At 38.4% G+C, this 13,365-nt stretch overlaps 1 protein-coding gene and 1 long non-coding RNA gene across 2 annotated transcripts; one reads left to right on the plus strand and one right to left on the minus strand.

Moving 5' to 3' along the window:
* Nucleotides 1-1,580: 1,580 nt before the first annotated feature.
* LOC133152642 (uncharacterized) lies at nt 1,581-8,327 on the plus strand. The gene is made up of 2 exons (XR_009714168.1): nt 1,581-1,726; nt 4,247-8,327. It is a non-coding gene; the product is annotated as an uncharacterized LOC133152642 (long non-coding RNA).
* On the minus strand, nt 5,091-10,191 carry ist1 (IST1 factor associated with ESCRT-III). Its single transcript, XM_061276415.1, has 10 exons — nt 10,032-10,191; nt 9,071-9,174; nt 8,790-8,970; nt 8,551-8,638; nt 8,381-8,464; nt 8,143-8,253; nt 7,880-8,071; nt 7,238-7,339; nt 6,755-6,794; nt 5,091-6,306 (listed from the first exon to the last, which is right to left on the minus strand). The coding sequence occupies exons 2-10, from the start codon at nt 9,156-9,158 to the stop codon at nt 6,140-6,142; spliced, it is 1,053 nt and encodes a 350-aa protein (XP_061132399.1). The 5' UTR covers nt 9,159-9,174; nt 10,032-10,191; the 3' UTR covers nt 5,091-6,139.
* Between the last annotated feature and the right edge of the window lie 3,174 nt (nt 10,192-13,365).

Below are 13,365 nucleotides of genomic sequence, written 5' to 3' on the forward strand. Positions count from 1 at the left end.
CAGCAACTTTAATTTCAAGTTTTTCCTCATATCAACTTTAGAGTACTGTTGATCCTAGGATGAGCTACAGAGGATATAAAAAGTCTACACACCCCTGTTCAAATGGGTTTTGTGATACAAAAAAATGAAGACCTTTAGCTGCAAATGGGAGCTTTGTCAAGGTGGAGGGTGATATTTATAACAATTTAAGCAAAGGTTCTACAGACCTCAGATAGGAAACAAAAGAATATTTGAAAAAGTATACTAAAACATAGTGGTTTGACTGGTTCCCATATAAGTTTGAATGTGATTGGTTAATGGTTAAAAATGAACACAGCCATACCCTCAATTATATTAAGAAGGTGTGCACACATGGGCAACCACATTATCTCAGTTGCTTGTTTGAACTTTTCCCATTGATTCTTTTTTTCCAATCTAGTTGAACAAGTTACATTATGATGGAAAAATGTTCCAAAACCATTTAACAATGTCTCATTCTTTATACCGCAAAAATCTGGCACTTGAGCAGGGGTGTGTAGACTTTTAACATCCACTCTATCACGGTAGCAAGAGAAACAGAAGTGCGGCTTGATTACATGCATTTAATATATTGACCCATCACACCAGCAGAGAGCGCAAGAGATTACTTATTGCACTGATTTTGAACTGGCCAAGTCAATGTAAAATTTTATTAAATGTGCATCCAATTATTTTACAATCATTATTCAAAAGATAAGCACCATAAATATTTTAATGACATTACTACACGTTTGTGCTTTTCCTAAACTCCAGCATATTGTGGGTAGTGAAGCGTGGGCTTTTTTAAAAGTCATATTTTTATAAACTTTGATATATGCATCTTAATCTGTGCTCAATGCCGACATAGAAATCTTTAGTAGCACTTATTTTCATGATGCTTGCGGGTGCGCCTTTAATATCCCAGCTGGTTTCTGTGGACAGGTCAATAAGAAAATGGCTAGCTCAGCTCAAATCAGGTGGATGACTTTTATAAAAATGGGGTGTGATTGCTGATTACCAAGGAAAATTGTACGTTTGATAGCACCCCTCACTTACTTGCTCATTCAGGTTCACTGCACGTTACATGGCAGGACATCATGGTAGGCGTTGAGAGCGGTCTTCTCATGTTTCCAATAAACATCCTCATCATCACCATATTCCGAAGCAACAAACCTCGCATCGTTTCAAAGTCTCAAAAAAGCAGCTCGGAGGACACAAGCGGGAGGTTACCGTCCCAACCATTCTAAAGGTATGTTTAATAATAGGCATGGCTTCATTGCTGACCTTGTAAGATCACACTGCCAGTCTGTTACTTTCAACCGGGTCAAGTGTAGTCATTGTTTGGGTCGGCTGTTCCTTGCCAGGAAACCGAGAAGGTCCTTTCGCTGCTGAGCGGAAGTCTGCGGAACAAAAATGGCACAACTGTCCAAACTGGAGTCCATTACTGATCTCTTTTCAGCCTTTAACAGAGTGCATGAATTCATCCATCTTATGCAAGGTACCTCAATTATCATGCAAAAAAATATATATATATCAGGGATGCTAAAAAAAATCTTCTTGGGGTTTGTGTCTGTCAAGGGGAAACTGAAAGCGACCTGCATTGGGTTTATTGCAGCAAATTCCTCCTAGCTGCGCTTCGTCGCCTGCTCATGTGTCTGGAAAGGTAGATGGAAAGAACTTCCCGACTCCGCAGGATTACACACGAGCACTAGACATCAGCAACCTGCTGGTTCGCAAGTCCGACATGGTCTTCAGCAGTCATTTAGTATACTGGTCAGCTCTTTGTCTGTCACACTTACACAAACAAAATGCATGTTTGATGACTTACTTCATTTGATGAGAACATGTGCTCTTGTTTCCTTGTCTGTGGCCAAGCCCACCTCCAACGAAAAAGAAGAGGATGTCATCTGAGTGCCGGTTGCCCTGGTGGTGTGCGTTTCTCGGCTGGTTCCTGCTGATTTCCCTGAGTGGCGTGTCCACATTTTTCACTTTACTCTATGGCTTTTACTATGGCAAAGCAACGTCCATCAAGTGGATCATGTCTCTAGGCCTCTCTCTATTCCAGAGTATTTTTATATTGCAGCCTCTCAAGGTGGGTTCGGGTAAAATTTGTCCTCTTAATAAGACACATTCATCCTTGCAATGGGTACTTTTTCCAAATTCTCCTCTTCTCTGCTATTTTGCTTGTAGCTAATACCAGCTTATGCTTACTCTATGCTATTTATTACATTGAAGCGCACAATACTGTAGCACTGGCTCGGCCTAACTAAGTTGGGAATTACAGAGGATGTGTATCAAGTACGTAGTTGGTAACATTACTTTTTTCATGTCAAATCTGCATTCCAAAATAGAACACCAAAAATAGTTTTCAAAGATTCAAAGTAGAAAATCGTTAATTCAGTTTTTTATTTTTAATACGTTTGTACACAGAAAAAAAAAAATATATATATATAGGGGGTACAATTTTGAGGGGAATTATTTCCGTTGTTAAGTGACAGTTATTGTTATTATTATTATATTATTAGGATTAGTATTATTACTACTAAAAGGTATTTTTAAAAAAAAGGTAATTTGACTTTTTTTACTTGCGTTTAGTACAACAAATCTTTTCTGAGGTGCATCTACAAATCCTCAAAATAGGCTGTTTCTCAAGGCTGAAAAAAAGTTCAGTGTAAAATAAATAAGCTGTAAGTCTCGATTTTTGGGGCCTTTTAAAAGTAAGATACAGACTTTACACGCAGACAAATGAGAAAACAAATACCGTAATTTTCGGACTATAAGTCGCGGTTTTTTTCATAGTTTGGGTGGGGGGGCGACTTATACTCAGGACCGACTTATATACATATATATGTTTTTTTTCTCTTTTTTGGGCATTTTATGGCTGGTGCGACTTATACTCCGGTGCGACTTATAGTCCGAAAATTACGGTACTACATCTCCTCTAAAATCTTTATTGCTGTTCTTACTGTCCATTCATTTACCTATGCTATTGCTGTCTCATGCTGTAAGTTCTTTAAAAGTAATAACATTTTATTTTATTCTAAAGGTGATTGGAGTTGCTGTCTTTTTCGCCCTGTTGCTTAAACCAGTAGCTGTTGACGAAACTGAAGAAATTGAACAAGTGCTTTCAGGTGAGTGGTCAAACTGCTGTAATACTTTGTAATGCTCTTTTAGTCGTAGCCATTTACCATTTGTTGCAGTGATGACAATAGGATTGATATTTGTTTGAAGAGTTTTCAGCAGGCTACAGGTTCTAAATTAGGCACATTCAGTGATTGTCCAAAATATCTAATAGGGAATTCCAAATATGCTCGGGCCTACTGTGTGGAAATTTCAACTCTGTTTCAACCATTTCATCCACTCCCTTTAAACCCGGAAACTAATAAACTCTATTTCATCCCTTAAATATAATACAATGATAATGACTGAACTTCAAAAACAATGTTTTTATTTGAATACTTTGTTTTTAAAGGCAAATTAATTACTTTTCATCACAATTGAATCTAGTCTTAGTAAGAAGATAAACTATGGGATGGATTATATTTCACTAGTCACATAAACTGAACAGACTTCTCATTGATAATTTATAAAACTAGAGGTATGTATTCCATTTGGCACAAATTAAAATCAAGAAAACATGTTTGTTAATGTAATACAATAAAAACATTTCTTTAAAAAATAATAAAAGTTAACAAACTAACTGGTAATTACAATTAATTATAGCAATAATCTTCACCTTTTTTGTTCTTTGTCATAGCTTTAAGAGTTCAGTTTAAATGTATTTATTTTGGAATTGCTCTATGTTCGTACATAAGCAAGGTCCAACAGTCGTTTGAGAATTAGTAGTTAATTTTATTACACACCACTCAGTGATCATTTTTTTTGTAAAACTGTACTCCATAAATACTCCATATATTTTAAAAAAACTGAAACTATTACTAAAACTACCAAAACCTAAAATTATTTTAAGAAAAATTAAAAATCAACCTGCTCTAAAAAACGACTTACTAAACTTGAAAACTAAAAGTCAAGCTGAAATAGAAATAATACACAGCCCAATAATAATGAAAACTATTAGAATCCTGACACAATATTTGTCTTGACAATGTGGCGCTTGTGATATTTGCCCTTCTGAACACGTCGGTTTGTGGGTTCGTGTCAAATTAAGTAACATAACGATACCATGAGACTCACGGGTACATCTGTTTAATTTAAGAGAACAAGACGACAAATGCAGGCGTTACTCCAGGGGCGAACTCTGAGCGTGTAGCAATCCCTCACATCCTCTTTTCGTCCCTTGAACGCATTGGACGATAAATTTACGTTCTCTTTTGTATATGCTTCAATAGACTGGATCGATTTGACAATGTTGATTTATGGTAGGGCCTTACCTTTAATGCTAGTGTGTGTGTTGTTTTTGGAGCAGGATGGCTCCTACAAAAAGGTCAAGAGCAAAAATTTGTCATAAATGGAGCAAGCATAATGCCTTTTTGTTTATTGAAAAATTGTCACAAAAACAGCATGCTCGATTGTTTGCTGTGAGTCAGAATTCTGGAAATACTCAATGCTGTTCTGAGTAAACTGACCATATATGGTCTTTTGCAAGACAAAAGACAACTGAACAAAAACAATCCTGTTCCTTCAAATTATCCTTGACATAAGTGTGGCAAGTTGGCAACACTTTTTAAAATTACCTTATCAATAGATTTTACAACACTTTTTAAAAGTACCTGATCATTGGATTTAGCATAGTTGTTAATTTTTCATCTTATCTTTGAAACTAGACAACAATTAAGTTGTTTTATTTAGACCATTTGTGGAGTGTGGAGATGACTTGTGAATGATATGTATTGTTTGTACAGTATGTACTATTTTTATGAGGTGTATGTAAGATGCACAAAAAAATTCCCTTGCGTGACAAGCTTCATGGACCTGCCTAAGTTTGGAATTGAATAGACGCCTCTCGTTTCAAACAATGTGTTTTAACAATGTGTTTAAATTTTGTTTTTGTTACACACTTAATCCATTAAAATGAAAAAAAATTATTAAGTAAAAAGGACTACAGTATACATATAAAAAAACAATTCAACTAGTTTAATGATTTTTACTTGTTTTATTAAATTGATGGGAAAACACCCAATTGTTCAAAATGGAAAACACAAGAGTGGAGTTCTGCAGTGTCATCAACAACACCATGATGCTCAACTTTCCAGAAGCTGCTAAATCATTCATTAAAAGCAGCCGTTCTTTGGCCGTAACAGGTGTGGTTCCAATGCTATCAGAACATCACCTTTAACCAAATAGTTTGTGGGTAATGTGACACTTCAACAAAACAAAACGCAGGGAAATGATTCCAGTCTCGATAGCAAGTGCAGGATGAGCAATCTTTGTACAGATTGGCCAAGGCCTCTGGTGAGCAATTGACAATAAGGCAAATGCAGCAGAAAACAGTGGAGGACACATGTCACATAAATGAATAATCTAAATTGACACCTCTGTGGGGGTTAAAATGGATATGTAAAATCAAGTTGTGTGGGCTCATCTTTTATACACTAGATATATTTGGTTAATCTGAAAGGTACTTCATTTGGAAACAACCTTGTCAATAATCAGAGCACTCCCAACTACCTCACCCAGTTACTATATATAAAACATGCCCTCAACCGGTGTGTGTGTGTGTGTGTGTGTGTGTGTATATATATATATATATATATATACGATATGGACAATGCTCTCAAAGTGGCTGACAGAACAAAGATTATGCGTGTCCTCAGGAACTGAAACCCAGTCATCCAGCCAACATGTAAACAGGCCAGCTAGACTTGTTTAACTGGTGTAAGATGAGACTGGAACGAGTCGGTGGGAAAGGCGACAGCATCACATTAGACAGGCAGTGAGCTCCAGAAAAACATTATTAAATTATAAAGTATATCACACCAATAAAAGATTAATATTACAGTTCAGGTCAGCCAAGCAAGAAAGGAGAATGACTCTATGTTGTTAGCTTCAGAACATGTCCAAATTAAATTGATACAAGGTAAGAGTAAATGTTTTGTTTCAGCTGTTTCTATAAAGTCAGAGCCTTGAACATGTTTTACTTTCTGTTCTCATGTGTAATGTCAGCCTGTGATTGTTAAGATACTTAAGTCTTCTTCTTCAGCTCCTCAAAGCGTCGCGTTAGGTCATCAAAGTCGATGTCATCCGAAGTGCTTGTGGTGGTCTTCCCGCCGAAGGAGCCTGCTGGGAGTGTGTCTGGGACCGAAGGAAGTTCTGGGAGAGCGTTGTTGCCATATATTTGTGACGGCTGACCTGCAGTGGAACATGTGGGGGCTGTCAAATGAGCTGGAAACAATGTTTTGCTATTTTATTTTGGACAGTGACATGACAAAGCATAACACAGGTACATGACAAGTCAAATGTAGCAACATTGTCCTCTGAATAACATTTGGTAGAGCTTCCTTTTGCTTAAATTAGAGACATTGATCTTTATGGATAAGTCTCAATTAGCTTTGCCCGCTTAGATAATTATTTGCCCATTCTTCCTTGCAGAATTGCTCGACTTCAAATTGTCAAGGTATCAGCGATGGTCTGCTCTCGTCAAGATAATCCTGGTCCAGTTAATATAACAAATGGTGTTGGGGAGCCATGCCATTGAGCCATTGCTATGACAGTGAATAGCATTTTCCATGACATATTTCATGAGATGAACCTCTGGGTTTCAAGGGCCATACTGAATACAGTAATTAGTAAGACTTACCTATGGTCTGGGATGGAACAGAGTTTTTTATGTCATCAATCTGAAACAGAAGAAGGGTGCCTGTGACAACATCGCCTTATAAGAATGTCGGTTATAATGTGTTAGTGCTTAGTGTAGGAAAAGAAACAAAGGTAACATGCTTGTGGCGCTCAACGAGAAACCAACACCTTTAGTGTGCATCAGCCTTCGGGCTAGCTTGAGTCTCCGCTGCAGCACTCTTCTCAGTCCTATCTAATCCCAGGTCAGTTAGTGGGATCACTGAGTTGTTAGTGCTTAGAATATGTACAAGCCATTCATGCTGCCTACTTATGTGCACACAAAGCAAAAATGTCAGCCTATTCAGGGAAAGTGGCAGAAGTGCAGAGGTAAAAGCTGAAGCTAAGTGAACAACTCTTCCCTGAGTGATGCCCTGCCTGCCCTGTCCATCCTGTCCGTCTTTGGGAACAGGGAGGGATCATGGATGGGATGAGTTGGGTGACTTACAGACTCGTATGTGGGGGGAGAAGTGGGCAGCTGAGGGGGCTGCCCTCCTCCCACAGAGGGCGGGAAGCTGTTGTACGATCCAATGGCTGGAGCGAACGGTTCCTGGAGGAAAACATGACCACGAATTTCACTCATCAAACAAATAGGGTTAGGAATCACGACGTGACCTGCAAACACGTGTGATCAGATTTTTCAAAAGACAACGATAACTGACAATTTAGCATCGTTTCAAACTATATTTTTGCAAAGTTAATCATCTTCTAAGTGAACATCTATTTTCTGTACTTTGTACATTATCCAAGGTTGTCAACACTTGGTTCTTTAAAATAATGTCATTCAGCTACATTTGTGAACTTGTCTGGACGCTCTGGGGGAAAACAAAGGAGCAGTGAGAAACAGAGCAAGCACATGTGTGACTTTGCAAAAATTGGTCTCATTAGTTGTTTAAATACACTAGTTTAAAAAAAAAAAAAAAAGCAAAACAAAATATTTCACCGTCTAGTTTTTTCATGTCAGTGTGACGTATTCAATTGAATGAATTCCTTTCAATAGAATTAAAAATGCTATATACAACATGACTGAAAGTGTCTAATAATGCACATGGTTAGAATCTAAACAAGGGTTTGAAAATATTGATCTTACTCCTTTGGGAGTTGGATAGTTGAAAGGCGTAGGCATGGGCATGGGCATCGGCATGGGCATTGGCATGGGCATGACAGGAGCCATGAAACCACCACCACCACCACCACCACCGCCTCCGCCTCTGCCTCCCCCTCCGGACTTCTTGTCATTGTTCATGTCGATCAGGTCTGCTTCATCACAACTCACCTCAGGCTGTCAGGGAGAAAATGTTATGACGCTAACTAAAAGACAACATCCTGATTGGGACCTCAATCTATTCTTACCCGGACCATGGCATCAGGTTCATACGGCACATTGTAATTTTTGGCTATCTCAATCAAGTAGCGCTCCACCAAGATTTTAGGGGGAGACTCCACGCTCAGTTTGTGAATCAGCTGCAAGCATATCAGACATTTTATCAGACTTGGAGTGCTGGCATATTTCTTGGCTTAAAAGAGTCAAGGGAGTCCTGGGTTTAAAAAAAAAAAAAAAGAATAATAAAGACAAAAATTATATGCCAACCCTTTCATTGACCGTTCCAATCTGATTTGTCCTGCACAGCTTGCCATACTCCTTGCTGTATTTCACACAGAGCTGTTCTGACACCTATAAGAATTGAGAATTTAATGTGTCAAGATCTGAGAAGACCAGATAATATTGGTGCCAATGCTTTTCTTTGAATGTGTACTTACCAATTTTAATTCATTCACCTCTGACTGAAGTCGAGGAGCAGCCCAGATAAGAGTGGACACTGCTTCTTGTAAACCTGGATCCAACTCCCTGAAATAATTAACCCATCAATACATACATACATACACTTTCATTGGAGAAGGTCACCCCCCATCACCCCCCCCCCCCCCCACACACACACACACAGACACACCCCTCCAAAGAAGCGATTTTAATGCACGAGGCAAAGTCCGCTCCTTACTTCATCGACTGAATGAGGCCAAAACGTGTGAGGAGCAAGTCACAGTAAAGCTCCAGGATCTCCATGCCTTCAACCATATAGTCCTCTCTGATGATGTGCTCCACACGGATGCGGGCCCGCTCATCTTTTCCTGCTGACAGGTATTCCGATATCTCCTTCCGAGCCTTTTGAGCGAGCTCGGCTTCATTTTAAAGTGTTCAAGGGAAAGGAAAGCATTACAACGACATGAGATTAAAGACCAAAACCAAGCATTGGTGTGTTTTTTTGAGTTCAGGACTCACTTTTCTTTTTCTCGAGGAGCTTTAGTCGATTGATGACGAGCCGCAGGTTGACTCTTAACCTCTCAGATTTGAAGCCTCCCGGCATCATGTCTGAGTTATCTTCCCTGTGGATAAAAGGTCATAAGACTATGTGTGTGTATCTGTCGTTGAATGGCTGTTAAGCGTAGTCACTCATGTTTTTTTTCTATTCATGTAAAGTTGGCAACTATTATAGAAATTACGTACAGCAATAAGCCATTATATATGCCGTGCTTTACGTTACACACACACACATGATTTTACTAAAGGTAAGACTTCATATTATTTCGCTAAACATTTAGTTATTTATTGTGGCTTTCTAATTATGAATTTTGGTATCCTGAAATTTACCAATGGGTTCACATTTAGTTAATTTAGGACATTAACAATCATCAACAAAATCTTGTGTTTTCTGGTTGTGTATTTTAGCAAGCTTTCCAATGATACCAGTGTAACTCAATCAAAGGTTACTAAATGTACACAGGCATCAAATTACATAAGTGACCTCCTCGAGAAGTTTTTAAAATTTACCGTCGGCCTCACCCAATCATGTGAGCATGACCAACCCATGGAACAACAACGGATCTCCAAATACAACCCCAAATTGGAAAATACTCTCACTGAAAGGAAAAAAGCAAGTTGCGCAAAACTACTCAGCATTTAGCCTGTAACAGCACCGTGCTCTTATAAAGCGATGCCGACATTGCCCACATCATGAACTATTCGCTTACTTACTAAATTGGCTTTGAGCAAATATTGGATTGTTACTGTTAGCAATCTTCCTGCCTGGCATCTGGCTAGCCAAGCTAGCTAGCCAAGCTACATGCTAAAGAAGACGCAACAAACACGCTGAGACTTGTTGTACGGGTTTAAACGACACGAATAAGTCCGAAAGTTCTTAAGGGTTTGGATAGCCGCAGATAATTCGGTGTCGATAACATACCTTTTTGTAGCACTCGAATACGGAACTAGACTCTGTTTGTGTCTGTGCTTCGTCGCCTAGTTTACTTCCGTGATTATCTGGTGTGACGTCATGGGGGTTTCTATTTGGGGCGGACAAGATGGAACGCAAGCTCAGGTGCAGCTGACGACGGACTCACGGAAATATGTAAATGACTCATGGATGTTAACGATGACGCAGGAGAGCTGGAAAAGCAAGATATTCCCCCACCAGAGCTTATTTAAGAGTATTATTTGATGTCGGCTCACGGAAAGACGTCCTTGCTTGACGTCTCTTGTTTCAAATTATTATTATTATTATTATTATTATTATTATTATTATTATTATTATTATTATTATTATTATTATTATTATTATTATTATCGTTATTATTATTAATATTATTATTATTATTTACCATACAGTCAAAATTATGTTTTTTCACTTGTTTTCTTATTCTATTTAGCATTTGTCTTTGACTCAGGTTAAAATGATAGCACCACTTTTGGGAACATGTTTTGACAGTGTCAAAGGTCATGTTGTTGGGGCATGCATATTGAACATTTGTGAAAATTTTAATAAAATCTTTACTACAAAAACTTCAGATCAATCAACTTCATGAAATGTAACTATTATTGCGATAAACAGTCACTTAAAGTGCCAGACAAAGGTTTGGGCTCACTCAGACAATTTTGTGTTTTCCATGGAAACTAACATCGTCGCAGAAGGGTTTTCAAATCACCCATTAGCCTTCTAACACAATTAGCAAACACAATGTACCATTAGAACACTGGAGGGATGGTTGCTGGAAATGGCCTTTATACACCTATATAGATATTGCATTAAAAAAAAAAAAAACGTTTGCAGCAAGATAGTCATTTACCACATCACACTGCAAAGAGTTTATTCTTGATTAGTTTAATGTTATCCTCATTGAAAAAAATAGCCATTTTATTTTGATTATAAAGACATTTCTAAGTGACCCCAAATTTTTGAACGATAATGTAGGTACTTAATAAAAAAATGATCCTTGTGTATTTTTACTTTACTTGCAAGCGCTAAATCAGCACCTCTAATTTTATCTTTTTTTTTCAACACAGTCATGGTGCCCCACTGGGGCAAGCGGTTGCTATAGCCCTATCAGAAATGAGTAGAGATTCAATTAGCAGAACTTTCCCGCTAGAATTTTATTGTATATTAAAATCGGTGGACCTGAGGACCAGGCCTCTTATCCGGAAGGCTGGCAGTTAGTGTCAGTTGTTACATCATGTTGACTTTATTGCTTTGATGACTTGCGTCTCATCTGACTTGCTGGCAGTCAGTCATGGAATAAAGATGTGTTCCTAACTTCTGCCACAGGCCCCATGAAAAAATGATCACTTTGGGCCTACAGTTCAATGCTATAAACACATATAACCCAATATGGCAGGAGTGAGGAACATGTCCTTATTCCATGACTGACTGTCAGACTAGACACAAGTCATCAAAGCTAAAAAGACAACAAAATGAAGAAAGGACACACATACGTATAACCCCACCCCTGATTGCAGGCCTACTGGGTGAGAGGCCTGGTCCTGAGGTCCGCCACAAAAAATATATTTTCTCCCAAAAAATTCAACCCCCTTTTATCAACAATGAAATCCTGGTGGCGTGCATAATCTGTACTTCCCATTTATGTCCACACTATGACTACTTTTGCCACATCTTATTACTTAATTTCTACTTTCATCTCAAGAAGGCAGGTTTATAAAACATGGAAACAACAAAAAGCTACCAGCATTCCAAGTAGTTTACCAAATCCCGTTGCACTAAATACCAGTAAACAGTACTGTGAATTTCAGGAGGCAAAAATAACTACCATATTTTTTAAAAACTGCTCTTTAAGGGGAAGAATTATTTTAAAAAAAGAACTTTTGTCAAACGGCGGGCACACCGCATGCCAGCCATTCAAGTTGGACAAATATAAAGATAGAAGGCAAAAATGTCAGGGCCACTTTTATTTTAAGGCTGGCCTTTCACCTTTAGTAATTCCAGGACCAGTCCAGTTCTACGGGACACTTGAGCCACCACAGACTCCAATACAAATACATTTATTCAGATGTGATGTTGGAATTCATAATAAATCACGTCTGCCAATTTGACTGCAACTCGATTTCAAATTTGATTCCACTTATTACATAGAAAGGTGTGTCGGCATTTTGAACGGGCTTTCTCAATCGCTTCCAATCACTGGCACACGCTTTGACGTACCTGCTTGATGCATCTTTGCGACTACCCATTTCATCAACATCCAAATGTGAAATTAAATACTGTTAACTACTGTTGTAAAACGTAATATGTATGTAGCCAGTTGGGTCTCCAACCCTTATCAATGACTCCAAAATGTAACACGCAAATGGTTGGTCTTGTTTTAGTACACTCAACTTTGTAGTCCATCTATAAAAGGGAGACAATCATAAAGGAAGCATAACAACTGACATCATTTGTGTTCTGGACGAGACATGCTTTGCATTCAAAGACTGCATAGGTCTTATCCAATTAACAAAGAAAAAGTCAGCAATGTATTAAACATTAAAAATCACAAATGTCTAAGCATTGTGGACTAGCTGGCCAACTTAGGGGTGAATTCGCTTTGATATTTTATGCAATTATAATAAATGGTTCATTTGGTCCCTTAAGTTAAGTCTATAATGAAATCACTTGGCTGGCTTTCATCCTGCCAATTTTCGGTATTAGTGGGTGGGATGGCGGATATTAGGCCTCTCATTCAGCAGGCTTGTAGTTAAAAAGTTAAAAGTCAAAGTCCCGATAATCGTCACACACACATGTGGGTGTGGTGAAATTTGTCCTCTGCATTTAACCCATCTCCATGTGATTTTAATCCATCCCCTGTTGGAGAGGGGAGCAGTGAGCAGCAGCAGTGCCGCGCTCGGAAATCAGTTGGTGATCTAACCCCCCTATTCCAACCCTTAATGCTGAGTGCCAAGCAGGGAGGCAATGAGTCCCGTTTTTATAGTCTTTGGTATGACCCGGCCGGGGTTTGAACCCACAACCTTCCAGTCTCAGGGCTGACACTCTACCACTAGGTCACTAAGCTGGGGGGCATGCTTATCCATACGCATGTGCTTCATAGCGTAATATTGCCTTTGTTCCCTCGTGCTTCTTACTGCTGCCACAATGTAATCGTATACTGGCCAAAGGCTTCAATAGTTTTTATGACTGGCTATGCATAAAATTAGTATTGTTGTTTCTCAACTTAATTGATTTTTAAAAACTTAAAATATACTGTACTTTAAAGTATTTTAATTAATGTCATTATTGTATTTGTTTGAATTGA

Source organism: Syngnathus typhle, linkage group LG4, assembly GCF_033458585.1.
Source record: "Syngnathus typhle isolate RoL2023-S1 ecotype Sweden linkage group LG4, RoL_Styp_1.0, whole genome shotgun sequence".
NCBI classification, from domain to species: Eukaryota; Metazoa; Chordata; class Actinopteri; order Syngnathiformes; family Syngnathidae; genus Syngnathus; species Syngnathus typhle.